The 22,317-nt window shown below is 44.6% G+C and overlaps 2 protein-coding genes across 3 annotated transcripts in view; one reads left to right on the top strand and one right to left on the bottom strand.

Moving 5' to 3' along the window:
* The window catches only part of LOC128343763 (paternally-expressed gene 3 protein-like), a 54,207-nt gene that overhangs the window by 16,060 nt on the left and 15,830 nt on the right, over positions 1-22,317 (bottom strand). Inside the window, 3 exon segments of the mRNA XM_053293198.1 lie at positions 11,100-11,259; positions 11,366-14,499; positions 21,011-21,137. Coding sequence (XP_053149173.1) covers positions 11,100-11,259; positions 11,366-14,499; positions 21,011-21,137 — 3,421 coding nt within the window.
* LOC128344704 (cytochrome b-c1 complex subunit 10) lies at positions 780-21,400 on the top strand. 2 transcript variants are annotated; one of them, XM_053295435.1, is made up of 3 exons: positions 780-1,011; positions 3,367-3,511; positions 21,002-21,400. In XM_053295435.1, exons 1-2 carry the CDS (start codon positions 962-964, stop codon positions 3,485-3,487), a joined length of 171 nt encoding a protein of 56 aa, XP_053151410.1. In that variant the 5' UTR covers positions 780-961; the 3' UTR covers positions 3,488-3,511; positions 21,002-21,400. The 2 variants fall into 2 exon arrangements, with proteins under 2 accessions (XP_053151410.1, XP_053151409.1); XM_053295434.1 differs by lacking the exon at positions 21,002-21,400 and adding an exon at positions 5,457-5,626 and having other exon boundaries at positions 836-1,011.

Below are 22,317 nucleotides of genomic sequence, written 5' to 3'. Positions count from 1 at the left end.
GAAAACTTCTGATGGCGACTGCCAGGCAGATTCATAAGAGAACAGCTGGTCCTTAGATCCCCTGGTCCTAGCTCTAGGTGTTGTACAACAACTTTTAAAAGACATAAAAACACACAATTGAAAACACAGTGCTAAAAACCATTTTAAAAAATTCAAAAACAATTAAAACCATTTAAAACCAGTTAAACTACATTTAAAAAGCAACACTTTACCAATTTTATCAATTGAATTATATGCTCTTGCACAAATGAGGGACAAATGCTGTCCCTAAAGGGACCAATATTTCTTCCCTGAAATAAGGGACATCCTGTGTAATGAGGGACAGTTGGCAACCCTAACCAAAATAGCTCCATAGGCGAATGGATGGGGGGGGGTGTGAGAGTGAGTGAGTGAGAGAGTGGGGGTAGATGCAATGTTTGAGGATGGGCATCCATCACCCTCCCCGCACAGCTGCTTTTTGCCAGTTAATTTTGCTTTAAAAAGAAAAAGAAAAAGTTTGTCCCCACTTTTCATTCTAAAAATGCAATATGAACAAGAATTCACACACACACCCACACCCACATACAAAAGGGTTCTGCACAATCAGCGTTCTTCAAGAAAAGAAAAAACACGTACGTGCATTGTGCATTTAACTATGGTCAGTCGCACGCACTGCATTTTAAGGGCACGTAAGCGCAAAGAGGGCTCCAGGGACAGTCCACAACGAATCTCTCTTCTCGCGGCGCCTCTCAACTAACGCGAGTGGGGAGTGTTTAATCAGGCACCGCCACGTGCAGCCCGCGCTCCCTTAAAGACCTGCACGCCGCACATCCGCCCCCGAGCGGGGGTCCTCCGGCTAGGAAACGGGCAGGCCTCATAAGGGGCCGCTGCGCATGTGCGTTGGGCAGAGGAAGCTGGGCTCTTCTTGGGAAGGCGTGCGCCTGCGCAGAAGGAGGAGTAGGGTGACATTGGGCCGGAGGAGATGCTGAGCAAATACATTGGGCCGCGCCACTTGCAGCGGCTGCGGCTCTGGTGAGTGGGGGGCGGGGGTGGGCTAGGAGAACCTCCCCCCTATCATTAAGAAGTGGGGTGTGCACCCCCCACGTGGAGGGGCCCCAGCCACCTGCTTTCCTCCTCCTTCTTGCCACCCACAGCTCTTCCTCCCCCTAAGGGGGGGAAGGGGGGCAGGATCAAACCTCCCCCCAGGAGAGGAGGGGCCACTTGGGGAATGTGGCAGCTGTCCCTCGCTAGCCCTCCAAGGGGTGGGGGCTGCTGGTGGGGGTCATGGCAGCTCCCTTGGGTGTCTCTTGAGAGTGTAATGTAAGCACTTTGGGGCAGAGAACCTTCTTCTCTTTCCTTCTTGCTGTGCAATCCACTTTGACAGCTGTTGTGTGGCTTATTAATTGTTATTTAATGGTGCTGGTGATGGATTATTGTAAACTGTAACTGGCATTCAACTCTAGGTGACTCAAGAAAGCAATCCTGGAGATTTTGATATGAAAAGTGGGGGGTGGGGGGGATGGAGCCCCTTCGGTCCAGGTGGGCAGTGCCGTCCTTGTGCCTTTGTCGGGGAGCTCGGATCACTCCATGGAGGAGCGGTCTAGTGGTTAGAGTGCCGGACTAGGACCAAGGAGACCCGAGTTCAAATCCCCATTCAGCCATGAGACTTGCTGGTGACTCTGGACCAGTCACTTCTCTCTCAGCCTAACCTACTTCACAGGGTTGTTGTGAAAGAAAAACTCCAGTATGTAGTATACCTCTCTGGGCTCCTTGGAAGAAGAGCAGGAGATAAAATGTAATTAATTGATAGATAGTTAGTTAGTTAGTCGCAGGGTTAAAGGCCACCTCCAGCCTCCAAGGCAGGATGCCTCTGAGTACCAGTTGCAGGGAAGCAACAGCAGGAGAGAGGGCAGGCCCACAACTCCTGCCTGTGGGCATCTGGTGGGCCACTGTGCGAAACAGGATGCTGGACTAGATGGGCTTCCTTGGGCCTGATCCAGCAGGGCTGTTCTTAGGTTCTTATGTTAAATACATCCCCAGATCTCTTTTCTCTCTCTCTTCCTCCAGTTCTACCTCCTTCCTCCACATGGGTTGCTTAGCCAGCTTTTCCCCCTGGGGATGGGAAGCTAGGAAACTGCCTTATACTGAATCGGCACATTGGCTGCTCTTCCTCAGTATGGTCTGCACTGACCGGTATCAGCTCTACAAGGTTTCAGCCTACCTGGGAATGTTGCTAGGGGTTGGGCAGGGACTCAGCCCCTGAGCTATGGCCCCATCCCCCATGGTACCTAAGAAGAGCCCTGCCGGATCAGGCCCAAGAAGGCCCTTCTTGTCCATCGCCCTGTTTCCCACAGTGGCCCACCAGATGCCTCTGGGGAGCCCACAGGCAAGGGCAGGCCCTCTCACCTGTGGCTGCTCCCCTGCAACTGGCATTCAGAGGCACCTTGCCTGAGGCTGGAGGTCTGAGGGCACGTGGTACAGCCTGTAGTAGACTACGGTTTCCTTAGTCGGATGACATGCAATGGATTCTATCACTTGCTTTGAAGTGCTTTTTCTTAGAACATAAGAACAGCCGTGCTGGATCCGGCCCAAGGAGGCCCATCTAGTCCAGCATCTCGTCTCGCACAGTGGACCACCAGATGCCGCTGGAAGCCACAGGCAGTTGTCGAGGGCGTGACCTCTCTCGTGCTATGACTCCCCTGCAACTGGTACTCAGAAGCATCCTGCCTTTGAGGCTGGAGGTGGCCTATAGTCCTCCGACTAGTAGCCGTTGCTAGACCTCTCCTCCATGAAGTGATCCAAACCCCTCTTCGAGCCATCCAGGTTGTTGGCTGTCACCACATCTTGTGGCAGAGAATTCCACAAGTGGATTATGCGTTGTGTGAAAAAGTACTTCCGTTTGTTGGTCCTAGATTTCCCTAGTTTCATGGGATGACCCCTGGTTCTGGTGTGATGGGAGAGGGAGAATTTCTCTCTATCCACTTTCTCCACACCATGCATGATTTTATAGACCTCTGTCATGTCTCCCTGCAGTCATCTTTTTTCCTAAACTAAATAGCCCCAGGTGTTGTAGTCTTGCCTCATAAGGAAGGTGCTCCAGGCCCCTGATCATCTGGGTTGCCCTCTTCTGCACCTTTTCCAGTTCTACAATGTCCTTTTTTAGATGTGGTGACCAGAATTGTATGCAGTACTCCAGATGTGGCCGCACCACAGTTTTGCATAAGGGCATGATAACATTAGCCGTTTTATTTTCAGTCCCCTTCCTAATGATCCCTAGCATGGAATGGGCCTTTTTCACAGCTGCTCCACACTGAGTCGACACTTTTTTGTTCTGTCAGTGGCAGGCTGTTCATCATGTGACATTTGCCATGCTTTCCCTCTTTACAGGGTGCCCACCTTGGCCACCTGGGGCTCCGTGGGTACTGTCGGGTTGATCTGGGCTACAGACTGGCGGCTAATCCTCCAGTATGTTCCCTACATCAGTGGCAAGTTTAAGAAGGATGACTGAACGGCTGCCCACGCTGGGATTAAGGTATGGTCTGGGCCCCATAGATCTCCTTCCTGGAAAAGCCCCTCTTATGGCCACTCCCCCGGGGGCTCCACATAAACCCCTTACCTGGGTTCCCTGGCCACCATGCTATTTTGATCAGGACTTGGGTTTGAGCTGGCAAGACACTTCTTGCGTCCTTCTGAAATGGGAGCTAAATGGGACAGTCCACGACAGCAGGGGCGTAACAAGGCTGGAGTGGGCCCAGAGACAAAATTTTTAAATGGGCCCCTTGCTGATACACACACACACACACGCACACACACACACACACTTCACAATATATCGTCGTGTGACTTGCCTCTGGGGGGGCCCTCGAGGCGTGGGGGCTCCCAGGCAGCTGCCTCCCTTTGCCTAATAGTAGTTACGCCCCTGCATGACAGAGCTTTGCCAGCAGCAAAGATGGGCAGCAAGTTGTAGGTGGCTCCCCTGCTGACCAGAGTTCCTTCTAAGATGTGCTCGTGTGCAAGCGGTTTTTTTGATGTCCGCTCAGTTAATGTTAGATCCCGCTCAAGTTGAATCAGGAAGGCCCCACTCTGAATGCACATGCGCGCACGCTGCCTTGATACTGCCGCCCAGAACACCACAACTATTTTTATAGAGAGATCGTTTTTATATTATCTGTACTTTTGTATTGTGTATTTTAATTTTTGAGATCGTCTGCACCTTTGTGTTTTAATTATGCATTGTTTTAATTATGTTGTGAACTGCTTTGAGATTATCTTAATGAAAAGCATTCTATAAATTGAACAATAAATAAATGAGTAAACTCATTCTGAGCACAGATGAGAAAAATGGGAGGGAATGCTGCAACCCTTTCAATGCACCCAAGTCAGTCGGAACTAATGACCCCTAACTGATCAAAGAGGCCCCTTTTCAAAGTGGTGACTCTCTTTATTGAGCAGGGGGAGAGCAACTGACCCTCTCCATCCCCAGCACAGCATCCCTCCAGTGGCTGTGGCTGGTGTCTGTCTTATGTTTCTTTTTAGATTGTGGGCCCTTTGGGGACCGGGAGCCATCCTTAATTAACTCAATCAAATCAATCATTTTTATGAAAATTGCTTTGAGAACTTTTGTTGAAACATGGTATATAAATATATTGTCGTATCCGTATAAGGATCTAGCAAAATGGATTCTGGAGTTGGCAATGGATGTATCGAAGGAGTGGAGAACTTGCTTTCATGCAGACAGCTTTAAATTAAAAGGCTTTTGATAAAGGCTGGGAGAGGGCAGAGAGGACAGGCTAAGATTCAGGCATCTGGTGCACACTGAATGAATGAATGATACTGAGTAAAACTGTTAGGTCCCAGCTGGTCCCATCCCTAGTTACCTCAGACCATTTGTTACCAGCAGTTTCTTAAACCCACAGTTCCATAATTTAGCATTCAAAACTGGAGCTGCCAAGGACTAAACCTGGGACCTCCTGCACATGAATCAGATGCTGACCAGGGAAGGGTGGACCCTCCCAGGAAAAAGGTAGAGGCCACAATTGCTTCTGGGGCTGGGGGAGCAGAGTTTTGAACCCCACAGCACAAGTTGACGGCAGTTCCTTCAACACCACCAGGTGTCCCCAACCTGTGGCGCTCCTGATGTTGCTGAACTACAACTCCCATAATCCTCAGCCACAGTAAATTGTTGTTGGCGGTGATGGGAGTTGTAGTCCAGCGTCAGGAATGCCAAAGGTTGGGAACCCCGGAACGAAACCATTGTGCCATCCTGAACTTAAGGGGGGTTATGGGGAAATGATGGCCAGTCCTGTGAATTACTCCCAGGCACACCTGAGAAGACTCTGGGAACGGACACACGAAGCAGAGGGCAGCATGTTCGGTGAGGCTGTGGAAGCTGCTCCTGATGCTTGCCTGGGAAGGAATCTTGGGGAAACGTCAGTCTGCTTACCTTTCCGTATCCTCCTGTTTTCTTCGTTCTGCAGGCCAGGCAGCTCTGACTTGGAACACTTCTTCTCCTGGCATTTTCTAGTCTGTGAAACTCTGGAACCACCTGATGCCGCCCTCCAAGAAATTGGAACACCTCATTTCCCCCCCTCGTGAACTGGCAGATATGCCCTGCTGCCCTGTGAACCAATAAACACGTTTTCATTCACTGGAGTCCATCATGGTCCTATGAAGCTTGTGTCTAGCTCCTTGGGGCAATGGGCGTCACCCAGGAAACCTGATGTACAAAGCAAACCAAATATAACTTTTGGCGGAAATATTATTTTGTGCATGTCTGTTAGTGTTTCACTGAGTATCTAATAGAATTAAAGTTCAAAATCTGAGTTTGTATCCAGGGCCAGAGGGAAGGCCAGTCTTCAGGTTCTCAGAATAAGCAATTTGGTGAGATTTGGAAAGACAGAGGCATTTCACTAGAGTAGGCCTGCTCAACTTGGGGGCCCCACCTGTTTTTTGGACTACAATTCCCATAATCCCCAACCACAGTGGCCAATAGCCAGGGATTTTGGCTATTATCTTCTTATCTTAGCGCCACCTTCTGCACGATCCCCACTGCTCATTAAGGTCATCTGAGGAGGTCCGTCTTCAGTTGCCACCAACCCGTCTGGTGGCAACTCAGAGGCGGGCCTTCTCTGTAGCTGCTCCTGGGCTCTGGAGTGCACTCCTGGCAGAAATTCGTAATCTGAGTTCCTCCTTGGCCTTCCAGAGAGCCCTTAAGACCTATCTGTTTGGCCTGGTTTTCCAAACTGTTTTAATTCTTTGAATAATGGTTTTATGCTGTCTTTACAGTTTTTTATTTTAATAGTTAATTGGTTTTAATTTTGTTGTATTGTTCAGGGCTGTTTACCATTTTTGGAAGGGCAGTATAGAAAATCAATCAATCAATTAAATAAATAAATGGGAGTTGTAGGCCAACATCTTTAGGAGGGCCAAAGTTAAGCCACCCTGCACTAGAGGGACTCAGTGAACTTTTAAAGGGGTGGAGTTTTTAATTCTGGGTGGGGCGGGGGAGGGAACTAGTTTGTGTGAATGTCTCCTGTGTTTCCCAAGCTTCTGGTAGCAAAGGATCCCGCTGCTCCCCCCCCACCACCACCACTCTTGCTGGCTTAAAACAGTGTGTGCTGCTTAAAGCCCAAAAGGTTCACTTGTATAGCATGGGAGAAGAAAGAAGGCCTCTCTCCTTCCAAGGAGCTAAGTTTCTGCATGAACACCATCGTGGGTGTGCTTCCTGCTTGCAGGAACTGGGGAAACGCAAACAGGCAGTTTAATACAATAATGTATTGGCAGGATTACAGCTGTTCCCCTCTGTCCTTCAATATCATTTTTACATTCCTCCCATTGACAAAAGGCACAGAGCTAGGGCCTTTTTTGAAGGGACACCATTGTCTCTGAAAAGCCATTAAAGAACCACACTAACGTTCTCCATCATTTCCCTCAAACATTCTCAAGTAGGGTTTAAGAACAACTGAGTGTATCACTAAGATTATTACACTTGTTTAAGATTTGCTGGCTTACCTTTGTAAATCACTTGATTTGCAAGAAGGTGAACAAATAAATATGTGCAACTTCTTGTGAGTATAGATTATCTACCTTCAGAGAGAAGACACAAGAAGTTTTGTCACTTGATTTAGTTGTTGAAGTTGAGAGTTTGTAAAATGCTTTTGAGTTTTCCTGCAATGGGAAAGATCTAAATTCTCTAAAGAAAGTCTAGTCACAATCAATTGGCAAACATTTCCCCCCCCCCCCCTCAAACCTTTTGGTACATAAACTGAAAGTTGAGGATTCCCACTAATTTAACTAGAGCAAGTTTAAAAAAACCCCACATCTCTACCATGGCTGGCCTTGTGCTAATTGCTTAGCTTCCAGCCTTGGTGTTCATTACCAGCATGGTTCCCTTTGACTAGATGTTTGTGCAGTTCTGCTTTCCAGTGTTTTGTGTTTTATGTTGGAATCCCTAATCTGTGTTAATTGTGGTATATGTTTTTGTGTTGGGGCTCATGGGGCTCTAGTTCTGTAAAAGAGCATATGTTCTGCATGCAGAAGGGGGGGGGATCCCAGGTGCAATCCGTGGCATTGTCAGATAAGGTTGGGATAGAGCCTCTGAAATTCTGGGTGGCCAGAATTTAACAAGTAGGTGGCCATCGGTCTATTATTATTATTATTATTATTATTATTATTATTAATTCGATTTCTATACCGCCCTTCCAAAAATGGCTCAGGGCAGTTTACAAAGAGAAATAAAACAAATAAGATGGTTCCCTGTCCCCAAAGGGCTCACAATCTAAAAAGAAACACAAGATAGACACCAGCCACAGTCACTGGAAGTACTGTGCTGGGGGTGGAGAGGGCCAGTTACTCTCCCCCTGCTAAATAAAGAGAATCACCACATTAAAAGGTGCTTCTTTGCCCAGTTAGCAGGGGAAAGCATCCAAAGTCAGGTAACCCTCTCACCTCTTGGCCCCGACACGCCCCCCTGCATCTGACATCAGATGCGGGGGTTGCTGGTTTAGCTCCCGAGCAGGGCCACGCGGCCCCGTTCAGGAGTTAAATGGCTGGTGCTGCATTCACAGCGCGGCCAGGAACGGCTCTTCCCTGCCTTAACGGCAGGGAGAGCCGCTTCCAGACACGCTGCGAATGCATCTCTGGCCCCTGGTCTAGCTCCCAAATGGGGCCGCGTGGAGTTGGATGGAAGGCAGGAAAGGGCCACGCTGCAGATGCAGTGCCACCTGGATCTAACTCCTGGACGGGGCCGCGCAGCCCCATTCGGGAGCCAGACCACGCCCCCGCGTCTGATGTCAGACTAGGGGGCGGCAGGGCAAATGTGGACGGGCTCCGCGACCTTTTTTTCAGGCGGAATGTTAAAGAGAGACAAGGGCAACCCCCAGATCCTGGTGTTAGGCTTGAGATGGCGTAGAGGAGGTTGATAGGGCTTAAGTCGGGGGGTGGGGGCGGTGTCTGCCTTGAAAAGAACTCTGGGTTTTTTGGTTTTTAGTGCTGGACGTAAATCCAACTAACTGCTAGATCTTATATTAAATTGGGGCAGGGCAGCCACTTTTTTTCTTTGTCCCAGTGCACCCCCCCCCCCCACATATACTGAAAGCTGTAAGGACAATAATGCCATCCCTTATTTTCCCTCTCTAGCAGGAGAGACATGACAGGCAATCACTATGAGCCTCCGTCCTCTGAGATGGGAGTACCAATGGCCCCGATCTGTGGGCCTGGCTCATGGACTACAGCAAATGTTTTCAGGCCACTGACGATAACTTGCAGGGTGAGAGGCCTTTTCCTCTTGCCCTTCAGCAAACGCCGCAAGCAGGCAGTGAGCTGAAGTGATAGCTAAGGGGTTGAAGCAGAATCAAGCCGAGAAGCAGCTCAGGTGTTTCAGCTGTCCTGCCTCTCCTATGACTGGCCCTGACTAGGATAGGAACATAGGAAGCTGCCATATACTGAGTCAGACCCTTGGTCTACCTAGCTCAGTATTGTCTTCACAGACTGGCAGCAGCTTCTCCAAGGTTGCAGGCAGGAATCTCTCTCAGCCCTACCTTGGAGATGCTGCCAGAGAGGGAACTTGGAACCCAGATGCTCTTCCCAGAGTGGCTCCATCCCCTGAGGGGAACATCTTCCAGTGCTCACACTTCTAGTCTCCCATTCATATGCAACCAGGGTGGACCCCGCTTAGCTAAGGGGACAAGTCATGCTTGCGACCACAAGCCCAGCTCTCCTCTCCAGTCAGAGGGCAGAAAGGGGCTGCCCACCCATGACTTTTACAAGAGACCTACAGATGTTGTACCTGGACCAGTTGTGTAATTTCCCCCCAGAATAGAAATCTCACAGCTATTGTGATGGAGGATGCACCAGGGACTGTGAAGATCTACAGAGTTTGTCAGGAATACTTCCACTGAAATTGAAACTAATGGGACACTGATTTCAATCCAATTGCTTATGAGTAACCTGTATCTGGATGCATGTTAGTGAGTGGAGTAGCCAGTCTCATAAATGGAACATTTAAATCTCTGTGTGTGTGTGTATACACACACACACACACACACACACACACACACACACACACACACACACTTACATCTTTCAATTTGGGATACAGGGTCCTACTGTCACTGACACACATCCACACTAGATTACTCATAAGCAGTCTTGCTGAAATGAATGGGACAAATTTACTTATCCTATGAATCTTAGTGTAAGTACTCAGTGATAATTTTCTGAAGCCTTTCAGTCAAGTTGAGGTGCAGGGGATGCTGAGCCTGCCAGGCGCAAAGGAGGAGGGTTTCCACCCTCTTCCCTCCCCTTCTGCAGCAGACGCATTGCTGAGGATGTGTTGGCTTCGAGCCTCACATGGAGAACAAATTGTACAGCTGCAGCTGCAGGAGGGTTCAGGGTCCCCCCCCCAAAAAAAATCCCTTCAAGTAATCCTAAAGTTATTAGTACCCCTGGTGGGAACCTGTCTGATTTAGCTTACCAACTATAACTTATCAAACCAACTCTATCATTCATCTAGACTTGCCCACTGCAAGTTTGGGTCCCTTGATTCCTTTGGAGGAACCGTGACTGATTAACCCCAGGACTCAATAACCACACCTTTTAAAGCTTAAATGTTTTATTCAAAGAATTCAAGGCATACAAGTTGTTAAGGTAAGGCAAGTATGCTAAAACAGAAAGATGAACAGCCAGCATTCTCAAAAGCATAGAATGCACTAGGCATTTTATTGTGAATAATGAGGTCCACACAATACCCCCAGCTACTTTCCCTACTAAATAAATCTAAGCCCTTTCCCCTCCATCCTTAACTAAAATCCTATTTATCCTTGAGCCACTGGAGGAATGTTCAGGATATGGACACAAGTATAATAATATAAAATATTTTCAATCCCTTTCCTAATGATCCCCAGTTTGGGCTCTTTGATGGCTACTAAGTGTTCCACTCTGACTGAAGCTTTCCACACCTAGCATTTATATGGTTTCCCCCCTGGATGGATTCTTTGATGGGAAGTGAGATGTGCACTTTGGCTAAAGAATTTAACAAATTCCAAGCATTTATATGGGCTTTTCTCCAGTATGCTTTCTTTGGCTACTAAGTGTCCAGCTCTGACAGAAGCTCTTTCCACACTCCAAACATTTATATGGTTTCTCCCCTGTATGTGTTCTTTGATAGCTAGTAAGTTCTCTGTTCTGACTGAAACACCTTCCACTCTTGAAGCATTTATGTGGTTTCTCTCCAGTATGGGTTCTTTGATGGCTAGTAAGATTTCCTCTCTTACTGAAGCGCTTTCCACACTCCAAGCATTTATATGGTTTCTCTCCAGTATGAGTTCTTTGATTTCCTTTCTTTTTGAATCACATTCCACACTCCAAGCATTTATATGGTTTTCCCCCTGTATGTGTTCTTTGATGGCTAGTAAGTTCTTCACTCCGACTGTAGCTTTTTCCACACTCCAAGCATATACATGGTTTCTCTCCAGTATGCGTTCTTTGATGGCTAGTAAATTCTACACTTGGATTGTAGTTCTTTCCACACTTGAAGTATTTATGTGGTTTCTCTCCAGTATGGGTTCTTGGATGGCTAGTAAGTTTTTCGCTCTGACTGAAGCTTTTTCCACATTCCAAGCCTTGATATGGTTTCTCCCTTGTATGGGTTCTGTGATGGGAAGTGAGGTGTGCACTTTTGCTGAAACTCCTTCCACACTCCAAGCATTTATATGGTTTCTCCCCTGTATGTGTACTTTGATGGCTAGTAGGTTTTTTGCTCCGAATGAAGCTCTTTCCACACTCCAAGCATTTATATGGTTTCTCCCCTGTATATGTTCTTTGATGGCTAGTAAGTTTTTCGCTCCGACTGAAGTTTTTTCCACTTTCCAAGCATTTATATGGTTTCTATCCAGTATGGGTTCTTTGATGAAGTAAGATTTTCTCTCTTACTGAAACTCATTCCACACTCCAAGTATTTATATGGTTTCTCCCCTGTATGTGTTCTTTGATGGCTAGTAAGTTCGTCGCCACGACTGAAGCTCTTTCCACACTCCAAGCATTTATATGGTTTCTCTCCAGTATGGGTTCTTTGATGCCTAGTAAGTTCGTCGCCCCGACTGAAGCTCATTCCACAGTCCAAGCATTCATATGGTTTCTCTCCAGTATGGGTTCTTTGATGACTAGTAAGTTTTCCTTTCTTATTAAAGCACTTTCCACACTCCAAGCATTTATATGGTTTCTCCCTTGTATGTGTTCTTTGATGGCTAGTAAGTGTTCCGCTCTGACTGAAGCTTTTTCCACACTCCAAGCATTCATATGGTTTCTCTCCAGTATGGGTTCTTTGATGCCTAGTAAAATTTGTTTTGGAAATGAAGCTCATTCCACACTCCAAGCATTTATATGGTTACTCTCCAGTATGGGTTCTTTGATGCTCGGTAAGTTTGTCGCTCCGACTGAAGCTTTTTCCACATTCCAAGCATGTATATGGTTTCTCTCCAGTATGGGTTCTTTGATGAATAGTAAGTGTTCCGCTCTGACTGAAGCTCTTTCCACACTCCAAGCATTTATATGGTTTCTCTCCAGTATGGGTTCTTTGATGAATAGTAAGTTTTCCTTTCTTATAGAAGCACTTTCCACACTCCAAGCATTTATATGGTTTCTCCCCTGTATGTATTCTTTGATGGCTAGTAAGATTTTCTCTCTGACTGAAGCTCATTCCACAGTCCAAGCATTCATATGGTTTCTCTCCAGTATGGGTTCTTTGATGCCTAGTAAAGTTTGTTTGGGAAATGAAGCTCATTCCACACTCCAAGCATTTATATGGTTTCTCTCCAGTATGGGTTCTTTGATGAATAGTAAGTTTTCCTTTCTTATAGAAGCACTTTCCACACTCCAAGCATTTATATGGTTTCTCCCCTGTATGTATTCTTTGATGATTAGTAAGTGTTCCACTCTGACTGAAGCTTTTTCCACATTCCAAGCATTTATATGGTTTCTCTCCAGTATGGGTTCTTTGATGCTCGGTAAGTTTGTCGCTCCGACTGAAGCTTTTTCCACAGTCCAAGCACTTATATGGTTTCTCTCCAGTATGGGTTCTTTGATGAATAGTAAGTTTTCCTTTCTTATTGAAGCACTTTCCACACTCCAGGCATTTATATGGTTTTTCCCCTGTATGTGTTCTTTGATGGCTAGTAAGTTCGTCACTCTGACTGAAGCTCTTTCCACACTCCAAGCATTTATATGGTTTCTCTCCAGTATGGGTTCTTTGATGCCTAGTAAGTTCGTCGCCCCGACTGAAGCTCATTCCACAGTCCAAGCATTCATATGGTTTCTCTCCAGTATGGGTTCTTTGATGACTAGTAAGTTTTCCTTTCTTATTAAAGCACTTTCCACACTCCAAGCATTTATATGGTTTCTCCCTTGTATGTGTTCTTTGATGGCTAGTAAGTGTTCCGCTCTGACTGAAGCTTTTTCCACACTCCAAGCATTCATATGGTTTCTCTCCAGTATGGGTTCTTTGATGCCTAGTAAAATTTGTTTTGGAAATGAAGCTCATTCCACACTCCAAGCATTTATATGGTTACTCTCCAGTATGGGTTCTTTGATGCTCGGTAAGTTTGTCGCTCCGACTGAAGCTTTTTCCACATTCCAAGCATGTATATGGTTTCTCTCCAGTATGGGTTCTTTGATGAATAGTAAGTGTTCCGCTCTGACTGAAGCTCTTTCCACACTCCAAGCATTTATATGGTTTCTCTCCAGTATGGGTTCTTTGATGAATAGTAAGTTTTCCTTTCTTATAGAAGCACTTTCCACACTCCAAGCATTTATATGGTTTCTCCCCTGTATGTATTCTTTGATGGCTAGTAAGATTTTCTCTCTGACTGAAGCTCATTCCACAGTCCAAGCATTCATATGGTTTCTCTCCAGTATGGGTTCTTTGATGCCTAGTAAAGTTTGTTTGGGAAATGAAGCACTTTCCACACTCCAAGCATTTATATGGTTTCTCCCCTGTATGTATTCTTTGATGATTAGTAAGTGTTCCACTCTGACTGAAGCTTTTTCCACATTCCAAGCATTTATATGGTTTCTCTCCAGTATGGGTTCTTTGATGCTCGGTAAGTTTGTCGCTCCGACTGAAGCTTTTTCCACAGTCCAAGCACTTATATGGTTTCTCTCCAGTATGGGTTCTTTGATGAATAGTAAGTTTTCCTTTCTTATTGAAGCACTTTCCACACTCCAGGCATTTATATGGTTTTTCCCCTGTATGTGTTCTTTGATGGCTAGTAAGTTCGTCACTCTGACTGAAGCTTTTTCCACATTCCAAGCATTTATATGGTTTCTCTCCAGTATGGGTTCTTTGATGAATAGTAAGTTTTCCTTTCTTATTGAAGCACTTTCCACACTCCAAGCATTTATATGGTTTCTCCCCTGTATGTATTCTTTGATGATTAATAAGTGTTCCGCTCTGACTGAAGCTCTTTCCACACTCCAAGCATTTATATGGTTTCTCTCCAGTATGGGTTCTTTGATGCCTAGTAAGTTCCTCGCTCCGACTGAAACTTTTTCCACACTCCAAGCATTTATATGGTTTCTCCCCTGTATGTGTTCTTTGATGGCTAATAAGTTCGTCGCTACGACTGAAGCTCTTTCCACATTCCAAGCCTTGATATGGATTCTCTCCAGTATGGGCTTTTTGATGTCTAGTAAAGTTTGTTTTGGAAATGATGCTCTTTCTACACTCCAAGCATTTATATGGTTTCTCTCTAGTATTGGTTCTTTGATGTATAGTAAGTGTTCTGTTCTCACTCAAGCTCTTTCCACACTCCAAGCATTGATATGGGTTCTCTCCTATGTTCATTTCCCACTGAGGTTGAAAACTTGGTTCATGGATTTCTCCATGATACGAAACAGAAGATCCATTCCTCTTCTTCTGTTTTGCTTCAGTGTTCCTTCTCCGTTTCCCTCTTATTTTCCAGCTGACATCAACCAACAATCCTCCATTGCAAATTCCCTCCGTATTCCTCTCCCCACTCTCGTCTGCTGAAATGAAGAGAGACAGTTGGTCAGAGCCTCGGATGGAAATCGAACCTCCAATCACTGATCAATCCTCACTTAATGTGGTTTTTTTTTAGAGAAGAAGAAGCAAGCCAGACGGTTCTGCGTTACTAAGACATGGGTGGATGTGGCAGGCAGAAGCCTAGCTGTCATCCTCCAGATTCTCAAGCCAGCCGCAACACAGGATCAATGGGTTGGTGGGTCGGGGGGTCACAATCAGGATTTCATCTTATTCACTGGGCACCCCGCTGGGAAATCTCTCAGTTTGCCATGTCTGTACTTCATATTTGCATACCTTGCACACCTGGTGCCTTACCGTCTCCCTCCCTGCGTTGAGAGGTATCTAAAGGGCAGTATTGAAGTCCCCCAGGCTAGTTATCTCAGGGTATTTCAACACTGGCTCTGAGGCTGCCTTGTTTGGTGTTACTCTGGTTTTCATCGGGTGAACCCCAGCTATTTTGTCTCCCCAGCTCGGAGAGACCATGTTACTCCTTTACTGATGGCTGCCAATAGGTTTCGGGACGAAATACAAAGTGCTAGTTATAACTTACAAAGCCCTAAATGGCATAGGCCCTGGGTATTTAAAAGAGCATCTTCTTCATTATGAGCCCCACTGCCCATTGAGGTCATCTGAGGAGGTCCGTCTCCAGTTACCGCCAACTCGTTTGGTGGCTACACAGAGACAGGCCTTCTTGGTCACATTGTGGAATGAGCTCCCTGCTGAGATAAGATCCTCTCCATCTCTGGCAATTTTCAAAAAACACCTGAAAACCCATCTTTTCACCCAAGCTTTTTCAGCTTCCTAAATTTGGGGGGGTTTTAATATCTGGTTTATTTTAAAATTAAAAACCTGATTTTGGGATTTTAATCACTGTAATTGTTTAATTGTTTTAAAATGCTTTTAAATTGTTAATTGTTATATTGTTTTTAATTTGTTTTAGCTCTTTACTGTTTTAGTGGTCTGTTTTAATTGTAAACTGCCCTGAGCCATTTTGGAAGGGCGGTATACAAATCAAATTAATAATAATAACATAATATAATCAAACAGACTTTTAAAAAACCTTCATTATTTTTGTAAATATGTAACATTTCCAAATCAGCAGAGCCAAGCTTTCTTCTTGGTTACTTATTTATTTTTTACACTTAATGTTTATTATTAATAATAATAATAATAATAATAAAACTGATGATGATGATAGAGGAGAACTTAATTTGTTAGCCGCCCCCTAATAAATCACAACACAGGATTAAAACATACAATAAAAAACAAAAACAAATTAAATCATAACACAAAAAAAGGAGAAAGAAAATACAAAATACAATACAAAACAGTTTTAAAACTTATGTTAAAATTAGTTTAAAAAGAAATAATCTCATCTGAAAACAAGAATTTAAAATACCTGGGTGAACAAACAGGTCTTTACTTGGAGTCTAAAAGAACAGAGTGATGATGCCAGGCGAACCTCACTAGGGAGGCCATCCCACCCAACTCGTATCTGCTTTATATTTCCTTTTAGATTGTGAGCCCTTTGGGGACAGGGGGCCACCTTATTTATGTAATTTTTATTTTTCTATGTAAACTGCTTTGAGAACTCTGCTTTGGAGAATGTAAATATTCCATAAACGGGGTGCAACCACCAGGTTAGGCTGAGAGAGAAGTGACTGGCCCTGAGTCACCCAGCTAGTCTCATGGCTGAATGGGGATTTGAACTCGGGTCTCCCTGGTCCTAGTCCAGCACTCTAACCACTACACCACACTGGCTCTCCCATGTTCTCATGACAAGCTGAAGAAGGAGAGGGCCATATTCTGTGATCCTGTTAAAGTGCAGAATTTTGATCTTCCTGTCCTGTGAAAGAGCATGAAATTCCGCTTCTGAAGCCACTCTGTTACTATTTTATGTACAGGGGGAAACCAAACCTTGAATCCTAAATTTCTAGTCACTGTAATATTCAGAAGGAAGTTCACTCCAAAAACATTTCTGAACCATTAGAAAGGTGCCCCAATTAACAGATTAACTTAAAAATATATATATTATTAATCTGTGTACTTATTAAACATTAGAGAAGGCAAATAGCCTCTTAGAAAAGAAATTCATTCCTCTCTTTCTCAAAACAGGAGACACCTCTTCCAAAATAATGCCTTGCTTTTAAAAGGGTGTTGTTTTTTTAAAATTGTTGTTCGCTCTGTTGGAAGTTTAATCAACTAAGATGTACCTATCGAGCGACAGCAATATCACCACTACTCCAGCATTCACTGTGCTTTACAGAGTTTCAAAAGCAAAAGAAGTCTCTGCCCACAACAAGGTTACAATCCCAATTCAGGAGTTGAGGGCAAGAGGGAGAAGAAAAGGAGATGCAATTACACAGGTGTAAACTTCGTTGGAACCCGTGATCAGGATTAAGAGGGTTAAGCACTGAGACAGCTCAGGGTGTCAGCTTTGACCCTCCCGCTGTTTCTAAACGACAACTCCCATCATCCTCTGCCACAGTAGCCCATAGCCAGGGGTGGTGGGTGTTGTAGTCCAACAGCTAAGGTTGAAGCTGTGCAGCCCGAGGATAGCGAAAGATGTCCAGGGAGACGCTAGTGGAATAAGAGACAGCAAAGGAGAAGACAGGAGGAACCGTTTTATCCAAAAGGATACCAGCGGCTGAGAGATCCTAGAGAATTAACAGGGTTGCATTGTGCAGCAGGGTAATTATTTATTTATTTATTTATTATTTTTACATTTATATCCTGCGCTCTTCCTCCAAGGAGCCCAGAGAGGTGTACTACATACTTAAGTTTCTCTTTCACAACAACCCTGTGAAGTAGGCTAGGATGAGAGAGAAGTGACTGGCCAAGAGTCACCCAGCTAGTGTCATGGCTGAATGGGGATTTGAACTCGGTTCTTCCTGGTCCTAGTCCAGCAGTCTAACCACTACACCACACTGGCTCTCATGACTTGACTAGCAAGCCAGAGGTTGCCAGTTTGAATACCCGCTGGTGAAACGCCTATATCAGGCAGCAGTGATATAGGAAGATGCTGAATGGCATCATCTCATACTGCGCGGGAGTTGGTAATGGTCAACCCCTCCTGTATTCTACCAAAGAAAGACCACAGGGCTCTGTGGTCGCCAGGAGTCGACACCGACTCGACAGCACACTTTACCTTTACTCCCCCTGTCTGTCTGTCTGTCTCTCTCTCTCACTCACTCTCTTACACACACACACACACACACACTTACACACACTTAGACCTGCTGGACCCAGCTAAACATTTCCTCCCTACTAGATTTAATAAGCCGTGGAGGTCAAGGGTCAAGCATGCGCGTGGTTGGCCAAACTCAACTGTACACCTTGTCCACATCCTCGGGGACCAATCATTGGGGACTTGTATCCCACACTTCATCCATACAGCCCAAAGTGATGTACATGGCTATACAACAAACCTGTGAGATAGATTAGGCTGAGACAGAAGTGATCGGCCCAGAGTCACCTAGGGAGTTTGGGGGTTGAACAAGGATTTCAGTGCAGGCCTCTTCAGTTTAGCTCAACATTTTAACCATTACACCATAATGGCTTTGTGATACCTTTGCTGAAATGTGTATTTAACCATCCCGATTTAATGTAATTGATTCTATAGCCAGACAGATTTTAAAGAACACAAGGAAAGAGGTTCTTCTAGTAGACAATGTTAAGACCATATCATCTGTGTACAATGAAATTTTAAGTTCTTTTCCTAATTAAGATTTCCTAATGTTATTCCTGAAATCTTCTCATCTCTGATAGATTTAGCAAGAGGTTCCATAATGAATGTGAATAACAGAGAATGGGTGTTGTGGGAAAACTGACTATTGTGGTTTGGGGCGGGGGGATGCTGCAGTTACTGGTGGTACACAATGGCATTATTGTGCTGCAAGGTGGGTCATGCGCAGAAAGGAGAAAAATGTATCTTTCTGATGGCCCAAGATTGGTTGCTGGAGGTGTCTGGGAGCATTGGGATTAGTGCATCTTTTGGATCCTACGATTTGCATAATTGATAAGACTTCTGCTTATATATTCTGTATCCACACATAATCGGGGCTCTCTCACTTCATGATTGATAGTCCGGCATGTTGTGATCAATAAAGCTTCAAATCTGACGAAATGGTGAGGCCCCTGCTTACTAAAGAACCTCCAGGAGTAAATGTTCTCCAACATGGGCAACCTTGACTTGTTCCTCTATCCAAATGAAATTCATTTGATAATATGAAAAAAAAACCGGGTGGGGACCATTGGGGGGGGACCATTGCCAAGATCCGGGGGGGACCATTGCCAAGATCCAACCTAATGTTTTTTCATACATCAAATTATCAAATGAGTGAAATTCCCTGCAAGTCCAAAGGCTTCTAATGTCTGAAACAAGTGTAGTGGTTCAACTTGATCAAATGTTTTCTCAGCATCTAGAAACACAGAAGCTCCCTCTTGATTGTTTTGTCTTGTCAAGATGAGATTCTTTCAAGAAAGGGGGCCAAAGCTGCTGGGAACTTGTTTTATCTCAATTACTGCCTCTTTTCTTGAAACAAACACCCCGCCAGAACCATAACAGTATCCGTGTCTAGTCTGGACTGGATGGATTATAGACGAGGTTTGGTAGCATAGGCTCTTCATGGAAGAGAAAAACAAATTTACGTTGGGAAAGACTTTCATAAAAAAAGAATAACTTGCCATTACAAAAAAGGTTTGCATTAAAATAAAATGCATATATTAAAACAGATCTTCCTTGAAATTAAACGATCAATAACCAATCAAGGCTTGATAAACTTTCTCTCTCTCCTTCTCAGCCCCAAAAGGCGAGCTCTAGTGTGCATTAAAAAGTGCCTCTAAAAGTATCCTGGCTTCTCGTAAACATTTCTAGTCTAGTCTCCAGAAAGCTCTATCTTGCTTTTCTAAAAGTAACTTTAATGTTTTTAAAAAGTCTTTAGACAGCACAGCCATGGGGCGGGCTGTTTGAAAATGTGCTCGGCTCATGATTCAAAGTTCCTTCTGTCTCTGTCCCCTGTAGAGCTTCACTTTATTTTTATTTAACACATTTATATACTGCCTAAATGGAAGTCTCTTTTTAATGGAAAGCTGCTACTCTAGCAACCCCTCCTACTTCAAAACAACCACTTCGTTTCTATTATTCTGTCTTCGAAATGTCTCCAAGTGGAGACAGAAATATTGCTTGGCTTACTCACAAGAAAGGTGGGGAGTGTATGTTTTGTTTTTATATATGTTTGCATTTATAATCCTGATATTGGAACTCTGAGATTCAAGGAGTGCTCTTAGGGTTGGCATCTTTGCCGTACTTTGCTACTTCCTCTGGTGGGTGTCATGCAGGCAACTCACAGGGCTTAGCTGGCAATCTCCTGTCCAGGCGAGAGTCCCATTACGTAGCTTAGAGGAGGAACCTTCTGCAGGACCAGTCACTGCACAGATGCTGGATCTCCCTCTCCCAAGATGTTCTGGGAGGCTGAAATCTCTCTCCCTCCAGATTGCCAGTCTCCTGAGCTCAGTGGCCGAGCATCTGCTTTGCATGCACAAGGCCCCCGTTTCACTGTCTGGCAGCATCTCCATAGGATGATGGGAAAACCCTCTTCCAAACTCTGAAGAGCTGCTGCCAGTCAGTGTAGAGACTACTGATTGAGGTGGCTGAAGGGTCTAACTCCACATAAGGCAGGGTCATAACTTCGGGGTTGTCAGAAAGAGAATCTTCAGGGTTGAGTTTTATTTATTGCATTTATATTCCACCCTTCCTCCCCTTCTACCCTCACAACAACCCTATGAGGTAGGTGAGACTGAGAGGTCACTGGTTCAGAGTCACCGAAAGAGCTTCACTGCTGAGGGGCATTTGAGACCGAATCTTCCAGTTGCTAGTTTGACACAAACAAGTATACAACTAACCCAGTGCCTTGGCAATATCTGTACCGCACTCTTACCAACGAAGCAAACCAGCTTGATCTCTCTCTCTCGCTAGATCTGCATTCACACATTATGCTGAACACTCACACTGACAATTTTTTTAAAGTCTTTAAAGACACATCTGTTCACCCACGCTTTTAAGGGATATTGTTTTGATTTTTAATGTTTTTAGACTATTGGGGTTTTTTAAAACTTAAATTGTTGTGTTTTAAATTTCTTGTTTTTGTTTTTAACTAATGTTTTACTTTTGTTTTTATCTTGTTGTAAACCATGCAGAGACATAAGTTTTGGGCGGTATAAAAATATGTTAAATAAATAAATAGATAAATAAATAAAATACAAGTGTATTGGTACCCAGGTACAGATCTGTACACAGCTGAAGTCATTCACATGGCATGTTGAATACAAGTACATCAGTACATACTATGCAACTGAGAGGCCCGTACCCAGGTTAACCTTTAACATGAATGCAGGTCCAGTCATTCACACAAACACATGATATGAGTGTACAGACCGCTGTACAACATAATGTCTGAACCAGGCTTTTTACTCTTCCTTTTCAAGGAGCCTTACCCAGAGAGGCCACATTCCTCCTATTCTCCCGCATGACTTCCCTGTGCAGGGTTCTCTGGTCCAGATCCAGCAGAGCCCACTCCTCTTCCGTGAAATGCACAGCCACCTCCTCAAAGGTCACCTGGCCCTGAAAGAGAGGAAGGAAACATGTTCAACAGAGGGATTTTTCCACCATATTATGGACTTTCGTGCCCTGGATACTGGAATACTTGTCTGTGTTTTTGTATAGCTTTAATATAGTTTTTGTATTATTGTTGATACTTTCATATATATCTTTGTTTATAGTTATTTATTTTGTATTTATGGTTCCCATATTTATGGGTGTGTATTGATATTTTATATTTTTCTCTGTTGACTTAGAATCTATAAATCTATTCTGAGCAAGTTCAATATGTTCCAATATGTTTTATTAGTTTTCCACTGCATTTTTCGCCTTTTCACACGGTCTTTTCATTTGCGGCACCCTTGCAGAAGGCATAATGGTTCCTTCCTTGAAGCAGAATCCACAAGAGTCGTTCAGGAAAGGTGCTGTAAGAAGGGCAGGGAATGTTCCCTGCAGGGTCATCTATTATATTTCTAGACCCGCTTTTTAACAAAAATAGCTATTGCTATTGTTTAAATAGAAAAATAAGTGGGGGGGGGGAATGGGGTTCTGTCACAAAGGGGGTGCAATTAAAAAAACACAGTGGAGATACCAGCAACCACCCCTGGAAAAGATGCTCTCATGAGATGAAGAGGCACACTTACTCTCCCCCACCACCACTCAATACTTGAAAGTCAACCGTTTCAAAGACGCCTCCCTGTCTGGTTAGCCAGATTCAAACCTTCACAAGATTCAAGGCTTTCTAGTCAGCATCTTTGACAGAAGCCAAAGGACAGAGGGCCACTTGCAGCCCCAGAGGGGTGTCCAAGGAATAGGGGTTATTTTATTTTATTTTATTTTATTTATATACCTCCCTTCCAAAATGGCTCAGGGTTGTATAGAACACGATAAAAACAATTAGAACAAGTAAACCGTTAAAATCAAACTATAAAAACAGAATAAAACCAATTAAACAATTCAAACAGCTAAAAAAAACACCTGGAAAATTAGGGCAGCAATTTAAAACAATTTAAAACGTTTGTCAGTCCTTTAAAAATCCTGGAAGGCCAGGCCACACAGGGGCACTTTCTGTTGGAGATGAACGTCCAGTGCATCGACCTTTTGCACCAACTGTCCTAATGACCACTAGTGAGTCAGGGTCTCGCTATAGGTCCCTACTCTATGACCCCTGAACTGACTCTGCAGCACTTCCTGTGCTGAGTCA

This window comes from Hemicordylus capensis, chromosome 2 (genome assembly GCF_027244095.1).
Source record: "Hemicordylus capensis ecotype Gifberg chromosome 2, rHemCap1.1.pri, whole genome shotgun sequence".
Classification (NCBI taxonomy): domain Eukaryota; kingdom Metazoa; phylum Chordata; class Lepidosauria; order Squamata; family Cordylidae; genus Hemicordylus; species Hemicordylus capensis.
The sequence above is the reverse complement of the archived record's forward strand: the minus strand, read 5'-3'. Positions and strand labels throughout refer to the sequence as shown.